General features: G+C 40.6%; 1 protein-coding gene across 5 annotated transcripts in view; it reads right to left on the reverse strand.

Annotated features, from left to right (window-relative positions):
* Positions 1 to 17,527, reverse strand: part of LOC112265556 (endothelial cell-selective adhesion molecule) — a 68,231-nt gene that overhangs the window by 17,239 nt on the left and 33,465 nt on the right. Inside the window, exon 1 of one of the 5 annotated variants that reach the window (XM_024442960.1) lies at positions 6,519 to 6,839. The exons of 3 other annotated variants lie outside the window; for them this stretch is intronic. In XM_024442960.1, the coding sequence (XP_024298728.1) occupies positions 6,519 to 6,564 (46 nt within the window). In that variant the 5' untranslated portion in view covers positions 6,565 to 6,839. Of the gene's footprint in view, positions 1 to 3,896; positions 3,981 to 6,518; positions 6,840 to 17,527 lie in introns of those variants that run through there. One more of the 5 variants, XM_042296229.1, reaches the window with a different exon arrangement.

Below are 17,527 nucleotides of genomic sequence, written 5' to 3' on the forward strand. Positions count from 1 at the left end.
CCGTGCTTCACGGTTGGGATGGTGTTCTTCGGCTTGCAAGCCTCCCCCTTTTCCTCCAAACATAACGATGGCCATTGTGGCCAAACAGTTCAATCTGTTTCATCAGACCAGAGGACATTTCTCCAAAAAGTACAATCTTTGGCCCCATGTGCAGTTGTAAACCGTAGTCTGGCTTTTTTATGGCGGTTTTGGAGCAGTGGCTTCTTCCTTGCTGAGCGGCCTTTCAGGTTATGTCGATATAGGACTCGTTTTACTGTGGATATAGATACTTTTGTACCGGTTTCCTCCAGCATCTTCACAAGGTCCTTTGCTGTTGTTCTGGGATTGATTTGCACTTTTCGCACCAAAGTACGTTCATCTCTAGGAGACAGAACACATCTCTTTCCTCAGCGGTATGACAGCTGCGTGGTCCCATGGTGTTGATACTTGCGTACTATTGTTTGAATGTGAATATGAATGTGAATATGAATGTGGTACATTCAGGCGTTTGGAAATTCCTCCCATGGACAAACCAGACTTGTGGAGATCTAAAAAAATTTAAAAAAAAAACATTGAGGTCTTGGCTGATTTCTTTTGATTTTCCCATGTCGTCAAGCAAAGAGGCACTGAGTTTGAAGGTAGGCCTTGAAATACATCAACAGGTACACCTCCAATTGACTCAAATGATGTCAATTAGCCTATCAGACTTCTCAAGCCATGACATCATTTTCTGGAATTTTCCAAGCTGTTTAAAAGGCACAGTCAACTTACTGTATGTTGTGGAAATTTCCTGTATTACCAAATCACGAGAGCAAACCACACACAAGTCAGAGTTATCATAAAGTCCATCTTTAATTATATGAGCTCCATCACAACCCTGTGACTCTCAGATCAATTCAGTGTCTATAAATGAATGAGAGTGTCAACATAATGGCAACTGCGATCCTTTATAGCAAAGATCCACCCCTCTAGTCGACATGACAAATAACAGATCTTAAGAACATTACACAAAGAAAGATTTTACTTGAGGAGTATCCCATCGCCAGACAGTATTTAGCTATAAATTATCATTCAGTTTGGTCTCCTAAACGAAGCTCTTATCTTGTTCTTGGTACAAAATAGTAACAAGACATTACCTCATCCAATGGTATATATATCAATTGTCATTTTAGACACTCCCTCCTGGACAAGATCACAGACACAGTGACTGGCACACAGACATTGTGGAGCCACCTATCTGGTTCCCCATTTATCACACCATCCCTTCACATGGTTTAGGAATAGTTTACAGACACATTCACAGATAAGACTAACCTTTCCCCTCTCTGGGGCCCAATGTAACTTAGCCCTAGCAGGAAAGGGATAACTGCAAACTGCAAACAGTATTATCCAAAAGAAGACATTCTAATGACATTCACATAAGAATGCAATAAAATGAATAAAAAATCTTATTTATAAATGTTACCTCAAGAATCCTGATTCTGCCACGACAATGTAAAACTTCTGACCCAATGGAATTGTGATAGTGGATTATAAGTGAAATAATCTGTCTGCAAACAATTGATGGAAAAATTACTTGTGTCATGCACAAAGTAGATGTCCTAACCGACTTGCCAAAACTATAGTTTTTTATTAACAAGACATTTGTGGAGAGGTTGAAAAACAAGTTAGACTCCAACCTAAGTGTATGTAAACTTCCGATTTCAACTGTAAATGTGTTATTTCAGTTTTTTGTTGTCATAAATTTGCCAACATTTCTAAAAACCTGTTTTTGGATTGTCATTATGGGATTTTGTGTGTAGATTGATGAGGGCAAAAAACGATTTAATTCATTTTAGAATAACTCTAATGTGACAAAATGTGAAAGAAGTCGAGGGGTCTGAATACTTTCCGAATGCACTGTATATTATTTAGTATAGGTAAAGACCAGATTAAATCAAGAATAGTCTGATTGGTAACAATACTAGCCTATCACGTGTTAATTATATATTATCACTTGTGAATGATGCCCAGCATCAGAACAATGCCTATTTATGAGACTTTTCAAATCACCGCATGTAGCCTAGCCCATAGGCCTATATGTTTTCACAAGGTTTGTATCACAACTGAAGTGGCCAAATAACTTCTTAAAATAAAGCACATAAATCCGCTATACAAGGGGTGTAGAGCCTAACTTGCATACAGCATACAGTGGCTTGTGAAAGTATTCAGCCCCTTTGGCATTTTTCCTATTTTGCTGTCTTACAACCTGGAATTAAAATGTTTTTTTGGGGGGTTAGTATAATTTGATTTACACAACATGCCTACCACTTTGAAGATAAATATTTTTTATTGTGAAACAAACAAGAAATAAGACAAAAAACGTTAACATTGAGCGTGAGTAACTACTATGTCCTGCTGGAAGGTGATCCTCAGTCCCAATCTCAAATCTCTGGAAGACAAACAGGTTTCCCTCAAGGATTTCCCTGTATTTAGCACCATCCAGCATTCCATCAATTCGGACCAGTTTCCTAGTCCCTGCTGATGAAAAACATCCCCACAGCATGATGCTGCCACCACTATGCTTCACTGGGATGTGTTCTCGGGGTGATAAGATGTGTTGGGTTTGCACCAGACATAGCGTTTTCCTCGATGGCCTAAAAGCTCAATTTTAGTCTCATCTGACCAGAGTCACCCATATGCCATTTTGCGAACAAGCAATGGCTTTTTTCTTGCCACTTCTGTACAGCCCAGCTCTGTGGAGTGTACGGCTTAAAATTGGTCCTATGGACAGATACTCCAATCTCTGCTGTGGAGTTTCAGCTCCTTCAGGGTTGTCTTTGGTCTCTTTGTTGCCTCTCTGATTAATGCCCTCCTTGCCTGGTCCGTGATATTTGGTGGGCGGCCCTCTTGGCAGGTTTGTTGTGGTGCCATATTCTTTCCATTTTTTAATAATGGATTTAATGGTGGGATGTCTGTGGGATGTTCAAAGTTCCTGATATTTGTTTATAACCCAACCCTGATCTGTCCTTCTCCACAACTTTGTTCCTGACCTCTTTGGAGAACTCCTTGGTATTCGTGGTGCTGCTTGCTTGGTGGTGCCCCTTGGTTAGTGGTGTTGCAGACTCTGGGGCTTTTCAGAACCGGTGTATATATACACAGATCATGTGACACTTAAATAAAGTCCACTTGTGTGCAATCTAACTAATTATGTGACTTCTGAAGGTAATTGGTTGCACCAGATCTTATTTAGGGGCTTCATAGCAAAGGGGGTGAATACATATTCACCCACCACTTTCCATTTTTCCTAATTTTTTGAAACTATTTTTTTTCTTTTCATTTCACTTCACCAATTTGGACTAATTTGTGTATGTCCATTACATGATATCCAAATAAAAATACATTTAAATTACAGGTTGTAATGCAACAAAATAGGAAAAACACCAAGGGGGTGAATACTTTTGCAAGGTGCTGTACATAAGCAGCGAGTGAGTCAAGTTTGGGGAAGATAATTTTCATCATAACAATGCACCTTTATAATAAAAGCATTACATGCATAATCACATTTGATGTCACTTTTGATAATGGTGTTTTCTACTAATGGAACATTTGCGAATATAGCCTCCTGCCATGTGCTCATTGCTGTGCTTATGTGAAGAAATAATAGTTTGTCAACATTTTAAGCTAAACGTTCTGATCTGTTGCATCAGCCACATTGCATAAAAAAGTTATTTTTTGATGCTAGTGGTTGTATTCATTTGGGATCTATCGCATCCCACAACTGTCCCAGACTATGTTTGGAGTATTTATTTTTCATACAGAATAGGTTGACTTTTGTACTACAGGGGACTGTCGATTGACAAAGGCTAGTGCTTTTGCTGTTCGTTAGGCCTACTCATCTTGTTGGCTGACGAAAAGTAAATATATTCAATATGTACCTCGGAATTGGATAAGGACTCACGCAGTTACGTCCCCAATGTGTCCGTCTTCACCTGTAGCCTGTGAGAAAGACCCGATCACATAATGGAGAGTCATGTGAGTGAGAGATGCCTCGGAACACGCAGCACCGAGGGAGAAGGGTACAATGCAGCATTCCGGGCCAAGGGCACTACGGCCACAAAAGGCATGGATGTTTTTAGGGTGCATTACGGCCACAAAGGGGATGCTGCAGTGAAATTGGAGGTATTGCCAAATGCTTGTCAAATTGTTAATGATAGGCTGGTGTGTACAGCACATAAAAAACAAAGCAGAGCTCATGCCTTTCAAGCATACTTTTTCAAATCACTATTAGTCGCATCATGCAGCCTTACAATGTATTCAAAATCTAAACATATAGCCCAAAGTTATTAGAACAACTAAAGTTACATTAGTAACTCTAAATTAAGCATATATAAGTACCTATTTCTTTGTTAACCACTCAACACAGAATAGCCGCATGTGCGCACTCCCTAAAATCGCTTGGAGAAAAAAATCCTTCCTATTTTATTCAGCTTTGTTCAATTGTATTCTTCATACTATAAAATAATGCACCGGAATTCTAAGCAAATCTCATCTGCTAAATGAACTAGTGTAGCCCAAAGCCATTTGTCATAGCCAGATCAGGACAACTCAAGAGTATGCTATTATGTTCTTCTCAAATAGACTACATGTTCTTTAAACCTGTCTGAAATAAATAATTGATTTATTGTGAAGGTGTAGGCTATATTACATGGATTTATTAGACTTTTTAAAATGTAGATTTTCCAAAGGTCTGCATCAGTGGCTTGTAAGCTGTGTGTGAAAGCCAGGAGATGCTAAATGTGTTTAGGTTAATAAACAGAGAATTACCGTGAGATCGACAGTTATTTGCTTAACAATAACTGGCTGACGAAATTTCGTGACCGCCACAGCCCTATAGGTAAAGGCGATTTAGTTGTGAAGCTTCCGCCATATTGCTTCCACAGATCTGCCAACATTGAACTTTTTTAAGCAGTGAATTGCAGTCAACAAAACTCTTCCAATCTTGTCAGTTCAGTTAAATATTCAAGTATGACATCACTTGTCATTAGGGCTGTGACGGTCATGGAATTGTGGATGACGGTTATTGGTCAGCCAAATAACCAGTCACCATAATAACCATTAAGACGCACATTTTCTCCTCTCCTGACTGCTGCTACTGTTGTAGGGAGGGGGGTCACCTAGATCACGGATGACTCGTTTGCTACAACACCATGCTTGTTTTCAGCAAGGAGCAACAAAGTTTCACCACATTGTAGAGTCCATGTTATAGCAGAAATGGACTCATCCACACAAATGTCTGGCTGTCCCGTCTCCGGTCAGCTGTTCGTTCCACAATAAAAACCTATTTTACTTTCATTCTGGTCTTCATCCATAACCGTTGGTGACACGGTAATTATGCCAGCCCTACTTGTCACAGGGTGCTTCACATAAATGACCGAGCCTTGAAGCCCATGAAAGTCATGACAGTAAGAGGTCAGGAGCAAAATTCACATTTAGGTCTTCCTTGACATCATCTTGATATCTGTATAGCCCTCTCTTGCAATCTGTTTTTATTCAGCTATCATAATTCAACACTGCTACTGGTAATCCCCCTAACACTACAAATACTGGCCAGACGTAAACCTACAAAGCCCAGATGAGATCAATTGAAGGGGAAGACAGAGCACATTAAATATAAAAAAATAAGATCAAAAGCAGAATAATTACAGTGCCTTGATTAATAGTGGATAAAATTCTGTCATCCTCCACAGCTGTTTGAGAGGGCTTTTACGTAATCTGGGCAACATTCAGCTGGACTCAGGTCCACAGAGACCAAAATGGAGGTCACAGATCTCACAAATCAATCATTTACCCACATTTGGGATGTTGTACACGGTCAGACAACCCTGAATTGTTTGCTGTAAACTTGAACTGTAACATAGTTATATTGATGATATAGCCTACAGGACCTCAAACAAAATGACACTTTTCAGATACATAAATAAAATACGGTTGACGGTTATTGGTCAGCCAAATAACCAGTCACCATAATAACTCATAAGCTTACCTCAAACATTTGAACCATTTGGGATATCAAAAAATACATACGATAGTCAAACATGTGTTGATTGAAATCTCTAAAGAGACATATGCTAATGTCAAGCATTAGAAATGATTGAAATATCTGGATATGCATAAAATAATCTCAAGCATTTAGTTGATTGAACTGTTGGAGAACTGCTCACTAGATCCCATTTAACGACCAGGTCTAGCCCATATCTCCTACTAGAAAATATCAAGACTATATGCCAATAAATAACTTGTATAACTACACTCAGTATAATCATAAAGACATAAGGCAGAGCAATAAAACCTAAAGTATCATCCAGCAGCCTACAACCAAAGCATTCAAAAGTAGAGGAAGAGCAGATGATAAAATAAAAGTGGAGAGAAGTAGAGGAGCATGGAGAGTTGGAATGAGAAAGATTGGATGATGAGAATTGAATGAGTGAAATGAGAGATAAGAAGTAGAAAAAGAGGAGAGATTGAACTAGACTATGGTGGTGGGCAGGCTCACTCACAGGGTGCTGGCCAGTCCCCTGAGATGGTCAGCTGAAGATGGATCATCTGATCCGAGCAGTCGGAGTCCTCCCGATCCGCCAGCTTGGAGCTAGGTCCCACACACACACACAGAATAACCCCCTCCACACACGGACAGACAACCCCCTCAGCGTGACGGTCTCAAATCCCTAGTCCACAAAAACAATAACCCTATAAGAAGAGGGTCTTAACCCCCAGTCCTCATAAACGCAAACACACGTTCAGCAAGAGGGACAGGTCTGCACACACACGTACATCTAGCTAGGCTAGGGGCTGCACAACAGCTACAGTGTGACTGCACCCCGGTTATTTTCTTTCTGGATGAGAGAGCGAGAGAGAGCGAGATAAAGAGGGAGGGGGGGGGGGGGCGCAACTGGGCATCGGTCTGACGTAAGTGCTGGCATCTTGTTCTGGGCTTATAGTTGCAGTGACTTATTTCCCCTGGTATCAATGACCCCATTGCTATGGTGGCCCTTGTTTAATTTATGCCGTGAAGCACCTATGGACTAATCCCTAAACAATCCCTGGCTCAATAATTCAAACCTGACTGACTCTTGCTTCACGTGACCCAAGTTCAACAGCTCAGCTGGACACAGAGATAAGGTAGGCTAACACATGGTCACTTTGACAACCGTCTCTGCTGCTAGCTGTTGCTATGACTGGATTCTCATTCTCATATTTGCAGTATTAGTTACATTAAATTACATTTATTTTCTCATTTCAGACAAGTCTCTTAGCCTGCACAGGTTTTGAAGACATATACTAACAGAAATGGATAGGCCTCAATAAAACTACTTGATTCATGTACTGAACCTGAACTTGCATTGAACCTACAAGTTTATTAGAGACCGTTGTTCCACAGAAATTCCCAAGACAAATGACAACCAATGCGCCAATGGAGAATGCCAATGTCCACTCTTACGCCAATGAAAGTCCCAACTTGCCATAACAGTCATCAAAGCTGATGCTGTCAGACTGACTGAAGTAAGTGGATGACCCATGAGTTTAATAGCATCATCATTGTATCAGCCAGTGTAATTCCACAATATAATAGACCCTGGATTGTTTTTTCTGATTTGGCGTGGCTCTAATCCTGTTAGGGATAAAAACACTTTTTTCTGCTTGAGATGGGGGCATTATCTTTACTGAGAAATGAGTGTGTTCTAAAAGAGCAGTGCTACACTCTTAGATAAAAATGTGCAAACATAAAAGGGTTCTTCGCCTGTCCCAATACACTCTAAAGGTTAGGGGTTCAACAGGGGTTCTTCTAAGATCCTCAAAGTTCTTTGGCACTAAAAATGCACCCGAAAGTACTTCCAAGAACCCCATAGGAGGTGGTGTTCATCAAGGAACCTCCTTAGGTTCCTGCAAGCCCCAAGAACTACCTGCCCAACTGAAAAATTGAGATTTGAATTTGCGAAAACAGCAGGTGCAGGTACTTAACAGAACATTTTTAAGATCACCTCAATTTAAGGTAAGGTTTCTACCTTGTATGATCTAAATTGATATTGTTTTATGATGACACCCTCCATCTTTCATATTTGTGCAAATGGCTGTGTTAGGCACATCCTCCCTTTTAAAATTCTTTCTAAAACAGAAAATGGACATAATGCAACGGATGTCAATCAACAAAGTGGTAAGAATATGTTGACGGCTATAGCTGCATTGGGTGCAGATGACTGAACTTCCTACTTATTTCTGCAGGTATACTGAGGAGGCGCACAAAAAAGGTATGTACAATTGGTATTGGTTTGTCGCATGTTATGCAGATCACATGTAGGCTATCACATTTTTATTAATGGTTTCTCTCAGGGGTGGAAAAGTACTCAATTTTCATACTTGAGTAAAAGTAAAAATACCTTAAAAGAAAAATGAAAAAGTGAGTCACCCAGTAAAATACTAGAGTAAAAGTCGAAAAATATTCTGTTTTAAAAAGTACTTAAGTATCAAAAGTAGAAGTATAAATAATTTCACATTCCTTATATTAAGCAAACATGATTTTATAGTTTAAAAATGGTTTAATTTACTGATACCCAGGGGCACAGTTCAACACTCAGACATAATTTACAAACAAAGCATGTGTTCAGTGAGTCTGCCAGATCAGAGGCAGTAGGGATGACCAGGGATGCGCTCTTGATAAATGTGTGAATTAGACAATTTTCCTGTCCTGCTAAGCATTCAAAATGTAACTTTTGGATGTCAGGGAAAATGTAAGGAGTAAAAAGTAAATTATTTTCTGTAGGAATGTAGTGGAGTGAAAAAGGAAACCGCACACTGCTTTTGATAGTATCACTGACCTGCAAAATGTTTGCTCAGATGTGCGAGTGCCTTAGGAATTTGGAATGTAGTGGAGTAAAAGTGTCAAAAATATTAATAGGAAAGTACAGATGCCTCAAAACTACTTAAGTAGTATTTTTACTTAAGTACTTTATACCACTGGTTTCTCTAAAACTTTATAGGACTCAGCAGCCATCCTCCTCCTCATCCCTGACCTCTTCAATGAAGATCCCAGAGGTCTCTACATTATGGACCAGGTACGTGTATGATAACGGTTGTCAAAAGTGAACAGCGGTTTCATTCACATTTACCACAAAAACCATTGCATGAATACTGTCGTGTGCACGTTTTGTTAATCATCTGTATAATTATTATTTTTGTATTCCTAGAATTCACCCTCCCTACATGGCTGATTAATATAACTGGAAACCTGTTCGATCACCATGCACTAGAAAATCATTCTGGCTATGGATACGAAGGATTTCAACACATTAACACGCCAGAAAATATACAGATTGAACTGCTGGGAGTTTACCGCATCTCGATTTTTGACTTCTGCTTTGCCACTAAAATCATAAAACACTGACAACTAAAATAGTGTTATTGTTATGCTGATTAATAATTGGGAGGGGGTAAAAAAAAAAAAGAACCCCAAAAGTTTATTCGAGCAACCATTAAAAGGGGTTCTTTGAAGAACTTAGAGGTTCCCCCAGTTTTAATTTGAAGAATCCTTTTGAGTGTAGGAGAACCATTATTTGTTCCAGGTAGAACCCTTTTGCTATCTATGTAGAACCATTTTCACAGAGGACTCTACATGGAACCCTATGGGAAAATAGATGTAAGATGTGATTGGATTAGGCTGGATTGCGTCATTATGGAAAAATGTATTTAGAGTGATACTTTATGACCATGAATTTTTATCATAGTTTGCATACCTATGGGAACAATTCTATACAACTATCTGCAGCTAAATCGAAGCCCTCCAGACTTGGTGGATAATAATACAGTGTATCCTAATGCGAACGAGTATTGGACTGTGTTGTAGATTAGAATGATGAATGGTTATTTGAAATGATACACTCTGCCTTAATGCAGGATAATGCTATTTATTCCTGTGACTATTCTTGCGCTTCTTCTTGGACTAGGTTTATCCCCAGAACTGTGTCATTCAATTGCTTATTAAATGAAGGAAAATCTTCCCTAATCCCTGGCTCGGTCTCCACTCTCCATCTGGGTTGTGTTTTGCTGCAGAGAGATGAGACACACTGGAAGGTGTATCATCATGAATCTACATCCATCAAGAGATAAACCCTTGAAAAGCTGCCACTGTAAAACAATGTAGGCGGGGCATCACTGTCAACTGGCATGTTTAATAACTACCATGGTTTTATACTGTATTAAGGTATATTTTTTGTAAAGATGCATCCTGCCTATGAAATACAACTAGACTCATCTATTGATGAGGCATTAGTATAGTGGGCATTAGTATAGTGGGCCCTTTAGTCATATTTGTTTTAAAAAGGCAAATGTAGTGTTCTAAAATCTGTGGAAAAAATCTCAGCAAATACTGTCATGGTCATGCCGAGCTGGTTGCCTGATCCATCAGGCTGGTCGAACTCAAACAAGAGACCGATGAGAATGTCTCAGTTACCATGAGCAGCCAAGAGGGGGCAGCAAATCTTTATAAGAATCACCAACTAAGCAAAAGACTAGAATCACATGGATGTGGTGGATTAATTTGATATCAATGGCCAATGTTTTGTAGCCTGGTAACGCATACTCAATTTAATTCCACTGCTCTATATATCGCTAGACTGCCACCATAGAAGTCCTTTCCTGCTGATGTCTAAGTGAGGAGCGTTGTACAAAACAAGTCATCAGCGATTGGATCATCTCTAACCAATCAGAGTATCAAAGCCAATGACTACATCCTAAAAGCAGCTCTACCCACGTGTGTTCAGGCTCTGGCCCAACCCATCGGTTTCAGGGACCAATCAAAACGGTTTCAATGTGTTCGCATTCGAGGAGTCGTCGGGTAGGAGATCAAATCCAGACTCATCGTGGAGGAGAAACGTTAGTGGGTGTGACGTTTGCCCGGAGCGATGTGGCTGGGTAGCCAGGCAAAATGTTTAAGTGCCTCCATTTTTAGATTATCAATAATCCATAATAATCCATGATGGTAATTAAATTATATCCAAGCAAGCATGTTAAAAATATAGGCTTAACTTCTGAAATCCACAACGAAAAACAACCAATATTCACTACGTTTTGAACACCATCAGTACAACATATCTTTTTTATTTAACCTTTATTGAACTAGGCAAATCAGTTATGAACAAATTCTTATTTACAATGATAGCCTACCCCGGTCAAACCCAGACGACGCTGGGCCAATTCTGCGCCGCCTTATGGGACTCCCAATCACGGCCGGATGCGATACAGCCTGGATGCTCCTTCAAAAATAGAAATTGTCTGTAAAACAATGAAATGATTCCAGTACTTTGCTGAAACACACAACCATGCCCACCCTCCAGCATCGGGGCCGAAGATAAGTGGTTATGTTTAATGACAGTTGGTTTATCTTTCACTATAATCACTCTTTTCACCGTAGTCTTTATCTCCTGAGGGTCTTGTGTTCAAGTTACCCTCCTCCATCTCTCTCCCTCCCCTCTTCTGTGCTGACGGAGACTTCAAATTAACCACTAATCTGAAGCTGCTAGTGAAAGTTGCAGCACCACGCTCAAGGAAGGGCTAAAGGTCTTTCACAGGAGAGAGGGAAGGATTCACAGGGGACTGACTAGGCGAGACTGACTGACAGCACAATGAGTGGCAAGGTGGCTACAGTTTATAAATGGGCATTGGCCGATGTAACATTTCAGACTGAGTGGCATTCAATGATGGGAAAATATGAGGCTTTATTACAAAACGTGTCCTGACATTCCACAAAGCTAAACCTGTGTTTGGCTATGTAAAAAGAGGATTAAGGTAAAGTGAGAGTACAGGAGGTTGGTGACACCTTAATTGGGGAGGACAGGCTCATGGTAATGGCTGGACCAGAATTAGTGGAATGGTATCAAATGCATCAAACACATGAGCTGTGTTAGAATAACCATACTAACATACTGTATTCTACATACTTAGTATATACTTTTAGTATATTTTAGTATACTGTAAACGAACAGTATCATTTCAGTTGAGCGTACTAGCGCTTCGCCTGTATACCGGAAGTTGAGGCTGTTGCAATACAACCTCTTGCTAGCTTGTTAGCATAACAAATGACTAGCTAGACATTTTATGATTTCGAGTGTGTTCGTAAATTTCACTCTCGTGGCGCACACTGGACGCTCTGGCCGAGGAGTAGGGTTGATCCGAGCGTTCTGACCTCACTAAGGTAGTCAAACACCCAAGCCAACAGGGTAACATCGGCTAGCTACTTCCAGACACAAATGAGAAAACACCTTACGCTTACCATTTCACTCGCCCTAGCAGACCTCGTTGGGCTGTTTTCATGTTATCCAGAGCGTTGGTGACTGTACTGTAACTGTGCTGCTGGCAACAATTTAATCAAGCTTTTTTTGCTGACGTTCACTGACACCGGCCATATTCAACAGGTGGTCAGCGTTCAGAATAACTTGTGAATTTATGCACTCTGGCACACTCAGACGAGAGTGTTCGGAAATCGGAGTAGATAGAAAGATGTATTAGTAGCCAACTAACATTATGTAACTAGTTAACATACCAGCGGTACATACTGCTGTAATGCTCAACATTTTCTTAACACGTTGTAAAACCACGCCCATTTTCTGAAGAAAAGCATTATGGGCCCTAAAAGTACAGAAATAGTGTCCACTGCGTGTATACTTCGTATTTTGGAGAATTTAGTACGACATCCGGGAACTTTTGGCATACTAAATATATCCATACTATGACCAAGAAGCATACTACATACTCAATTTGTCACAAATAGTATGGTTAGTACCGTTAGTATGAGTATTCAAACACAGCTATGGTTTCCATGTGTTTGATGCCATTCCATTTGCTCCGTTCCAGCCATTAGGAGCCGTTCTCCCCTCAGCAGCCTCCACTGAGTGGTACATGGGGGTATATGGGGGGGTGAGTTGGGATCTGGATGGTGGGAGGCAGTTAGTGATGTAGGACAATAATATAGCCTTTGTGGAAGACTGTGCATATACTGTACGTGTCTGACCCCCGGGGCTTCAAACAGATGGTTCTTAAATAATAAATATTTGAAGGAGGCTCCTTTAAATTGGATTACATTAGCGTAAATCTCTGCAGCTATTTTAAACCATTTTGAGTATGCTATCTCATCACAGGCGCTTTAATCCCTTTAAAGTTTTGATTGTGTTCAAATTGATTCTGCATGCACACATGGGCTCTAACTCCCACAACCGCTCTCCCTCCGGCTCTCTCAAATACCACTAAATCACATTATTCATTTATCAATGGAAAAACACCTTAAGGAAAAGCACTTCAGGGAGAAAGAAATATTTCACCAGGAAAGCTGATTTTAGATTCATGCCAGTGAGAGATAAAATCAAAATAGTTCACGTCCCTTCTAAGGAGAGGTTGGATACAGGTAGGTTTTAGGAGAGGAAAAGGTAATGGAATAGAGCATTACAGGGACGTCACCAGGACCAGGCTTTAGGGTCAGCCCTGAATCATTTGCCCTGCTGCGACGGTTTAAAATAAATGAAGGCAACTGAATGCGCCACCTAGTTCATGGTTAGCGGTCACGGCAAATAGAGCAATGCAGATCTTCTACACACACACACACACACACACACACACACACACACACACAACTATTCTCTGATATTTTCCTGAACTTGCCAATACATTTGATGCATTTAATTCACATAGCATTGCATAGACTCCCATACAGCAAGACATATAAAAGGTGTGAAAAACATAGAAAGCAACTTTTTTTGGGAGTGGGTATCATATCAATGTGTTCATAGGAATGGGGAGAATAAGATAAGACTATTAAAACCTTCGCCACCCCAAAGTGGACACATTTTTCCGCTGGCCCATGTGGTGAGATGCATGATTGATGTTGAAATATGGCTTCAGAGACTATGAAGCTATGAAATCACATTGGGCTATTCTATGTAGAGGGAAGAACAGCCCTTTTAAAACACTATACAGGACTGAAAGAGGACCATTCTCCAAATCTCCTAACTGCCTGTGGCACTAGGACACAGTCTTCCTCCCTATATCAAAATCTGTGCCAGACTTCAAATTCCCCCCCACACACACACACAGATGGATTGGACTTGAATAATGCATTGTGACTAATCCCAATAAGAGAGATGGAAATCACCGTGAAGGAAACGAGCTTCCCCTTGATCACCGTGATGACCATTAGCTCATGACCGTTACAAAATCAAATGTTATTTGTCATATGTACAGAATATAACCGATGTAGGTAGACCTTAAAGTGAAATGCTTACTTACAAGCCCTTAACTTTTTAAAGCATTGTTGGTTAAGAAAAAACAAGTGTTAAGTAAAAAAAATAGGGGGAAAAAGTTAAATAATTAAACAGCAGCAATAAAATAACAATAGCGAGGCAATATACAGGGGGTACCGGTACAGAGTCAATGTGCGGGGCACCGGTTAGTCGAGGTGATCGAGGTAATGTACAGTTGAAGTCGGAAGTTTACATACACCTTAGCTAAATACATTTAAACTCAGTTTTTCACAATTCCTGACAATTAATCCAAGTAAAAATGCCCTGTCTTCGGTCAGTTAGGATCACCACTTTATTTTAAGAATGTGAAATGTCAGAATAATAGTAGAGAGAATGATTTATTTCACCTTTTATTTCTTTCATCACATTCCCGGTGGGTTAGAAGTTTACATACACTCAATTAGTATTTGGTAGCATTGCCTTTAAATTGTTTAACTTAGATCAAACGTTTTGGGTAGCCTTCCACAAGCTTCCCACAATAAGTTGGGTGAATTTTGGCCCATTCCTCCTGACAGAGCTGGTGTAACTGAGTCAGGTTTGTAGGCCTCCTTGCTCGCATACGATTTCAGGTACTGCCCACAAATATTCTATAGGATTGAGGTCAGGGCCTTGTGATGGCCACTCCAATAACTTGACTTTGTTGTCCTTAAGACATTTTGCCACAACTTTGGAAGTATGCTTGGGGTCATTTTCCATGGGGGTAGAAGCTGTTAAAGAGCCTTTTGGACCTAGACTTGCGCTCCGGTACAGCTTGCTGTGTGGTAGCAGAGAGAACAGTCTATGACTGGGGTGGCTGGAGTCTTTGGCAATTTTTAGGGCCTTCCTCTGTCACTGCCTGGTATAGAGATTCTGGATGGCAGGAAGCTTGGCCCCAGTGAGGTACTGGGCCGTGCGCACTACCCTCTGTAGTGCCTTGCGGTCAGAGGCCGAGCAGTTGCCATACCAGGCAGTGATGCAACCATGCATAAATGGATGCAATACATCTTAGAATCCTAAAAAAATGTTTTTCTTTTAACCTTTATTTAACTAGGCAAGTCAGTTAAGAAGAAATTCTTATTTTCAATGACAGCCTAGGAATAGTGGGTTAACTGCCTGTTCAGGGGCAGAACGACAAATTTGTACCTTGTCAGCTCAGGGGTTTGAACTTGCAACCTTCTGGTTACTAGTCCAACGCTCTAACCACTAGGCTACAACTCCCCGGGTGCCCAATGGGGCAGCCCCACGCACCTCTGTGATTCAGAGGACACATATAGGTGTGTATGCAATTGACAATAAAATTAAAAAAATAGGTCAAATGTAAGTACTGTTATTGTGAAGTGGAAATATCTCGGAGCAACAATGGCTCTGCTGCGACGTGAACTGTTTGTCAGGAGCAAGAACTGTTTGTCAGGAGCTTCATGAAATGGGTTTCCATGGCCGAGCAGTGATGTTAAGCTCGCCGTTAATGGACTCTGGAGCAGTGGAAATGCTTTCTCTGGATTGATGAATCATGCTTCACCATCTGGCACTGCGACGGAAGAATCCGGGTTTGGCGGATTCCAGGGGAATGCTACCAGCCCCAATGAATAGTGCGAACTGTAAAGTTTGGTGGATGATTAATGGTCTGGGGCCGTTTTTTGTGGTTAGGGCTAGGCCCCTTAGATCCAGTGAAGGGAAATCTTAACGCTACAGCATACAATTACATTCTAGGCGATTCTGTGCTTCCAAATTTGTGGCAACAGTTTGGGGAAAGGCCCTTTGTTTCAGCATGACAATGCCCCTATGCACAAAGCAAAGTCCATACAGAGCCCGGACCTCAAACCCCATCAAACACTTTTGGGATGAATTGGAAAACCGACTGCGAGCCAGGCCTAATAGCACAACATCAGTGCCTGACCTCACTAATGCTCATGTGGCTGAATGGAAGCAGGTCCCAGCAGCAATGTCCCAACATCTCGTGGAAAGAATTCCCAGAAGAGTGTAGGCTGTTATAGCAGCAAAGGGGGGAACAACTCCACATTAATGCCTATGATTTTGGAATGAGATGTTCAACGAGCAGGTGTCCATATACTACATTACCAAAAGTATATCTCTCATTGGGACAGTGGTTAGGGTGTTTGTTGGTGCTGATGGCCTGGGTTTGAAACCTGCTAGGGGAGTCACCATACTTTCACATTCTTAGCAATATACACTCCATGGCCAGTTTATTAGGTACACCCATCTAGTACCAGGTCAGTGAATTTGGAGGCCTTTGCCTCCGAAACAGCATGAGTTCTTCGGGGCAAGTAATGTCTGATAAATGCAATTCAAAACAGCAATAGTTACATTAACATACAGTACTGTACCAGTCAAAAGTTTGGACACACCTACTCAGTCAAGGAGTTTTATTTTTTACTATTTTCTACATTGTAGAATAATAGTGAAGACATCAAAACTATGAAATAGCACTTATGGAATAATGTATTAACCAAAAAAAGTGTTAAATCAAAATAGATTTGAGATTCTTCCAAATAGCCACCCTATGCCTTGATGACAGCTTTGTACATTCTTGGCATTCTCTCTATGAATGTCATGAGTAATGCTTTTCCAACAGTCTTGAAGGAGTTCCCACATATTCTGATTCATGCAGTCTCCTCTGAACAGTTAATGCTGAGATGTGTCCGATACTTGAACTCGGAAGCATTTTTTGGGCTGCAATTTCTGAGGCTGGTAACTCTATTGAACTTATCCTCTGCAGCGGAGGTAACTCTGGATCTTCCTTTCCTGTGGCGGTCCTCAGGAGAGCCAGTTTCATCATTGCGCTTGATGGTTTTTGCGACGGAACTTGATGAAATTTTCCACATTGACTGCCCCCATGTCTTCAAGTAATGATGGACTGTCATTTCTCTTTGCTTTTCTGAGCTGTTCTTGCCATAATATGGACTTGGTCTTTTACCAAATAGGTCCATCTTCTGTATACCACCCCTACCTTGTCACAACCCAACTGATCAAACGCTTTTAGAAGGAAAGAAATTCCACATATGAACTTTTAGCAAGGTACACCTGTTAATTAAAATGCATTCCAGGTGACTACCTCATGAAGCTGGTTGAGAGAATGCCATGAGTGTGCTAAGCTGGCTACTTTGAGGAATCTCAAATTTTAAACATTTGTTTAACACTTTTTTGGTTACTACATGATTCCATATGTGTTATTTCATAGTGTTGATGTCTTGTAAATTAGAATTTGTTCTTAACTGACTTGCCTA

This window comes from Oncorhynchus tshawytscha, linkage group LG13, assembly GCF_018296145.1.
Source record: "Oncorhynchus tshawytscha isolate Ot180627B linkage group LG13, Otsh_v2.0, whole genome shotgun sequence".
NCBI lineage: Eukaryota > Metazoa > Chordata > Actinopteri > Salmoniformes > Salmonidae > Oncorhynchus > Oncorhynchus tshawytscha.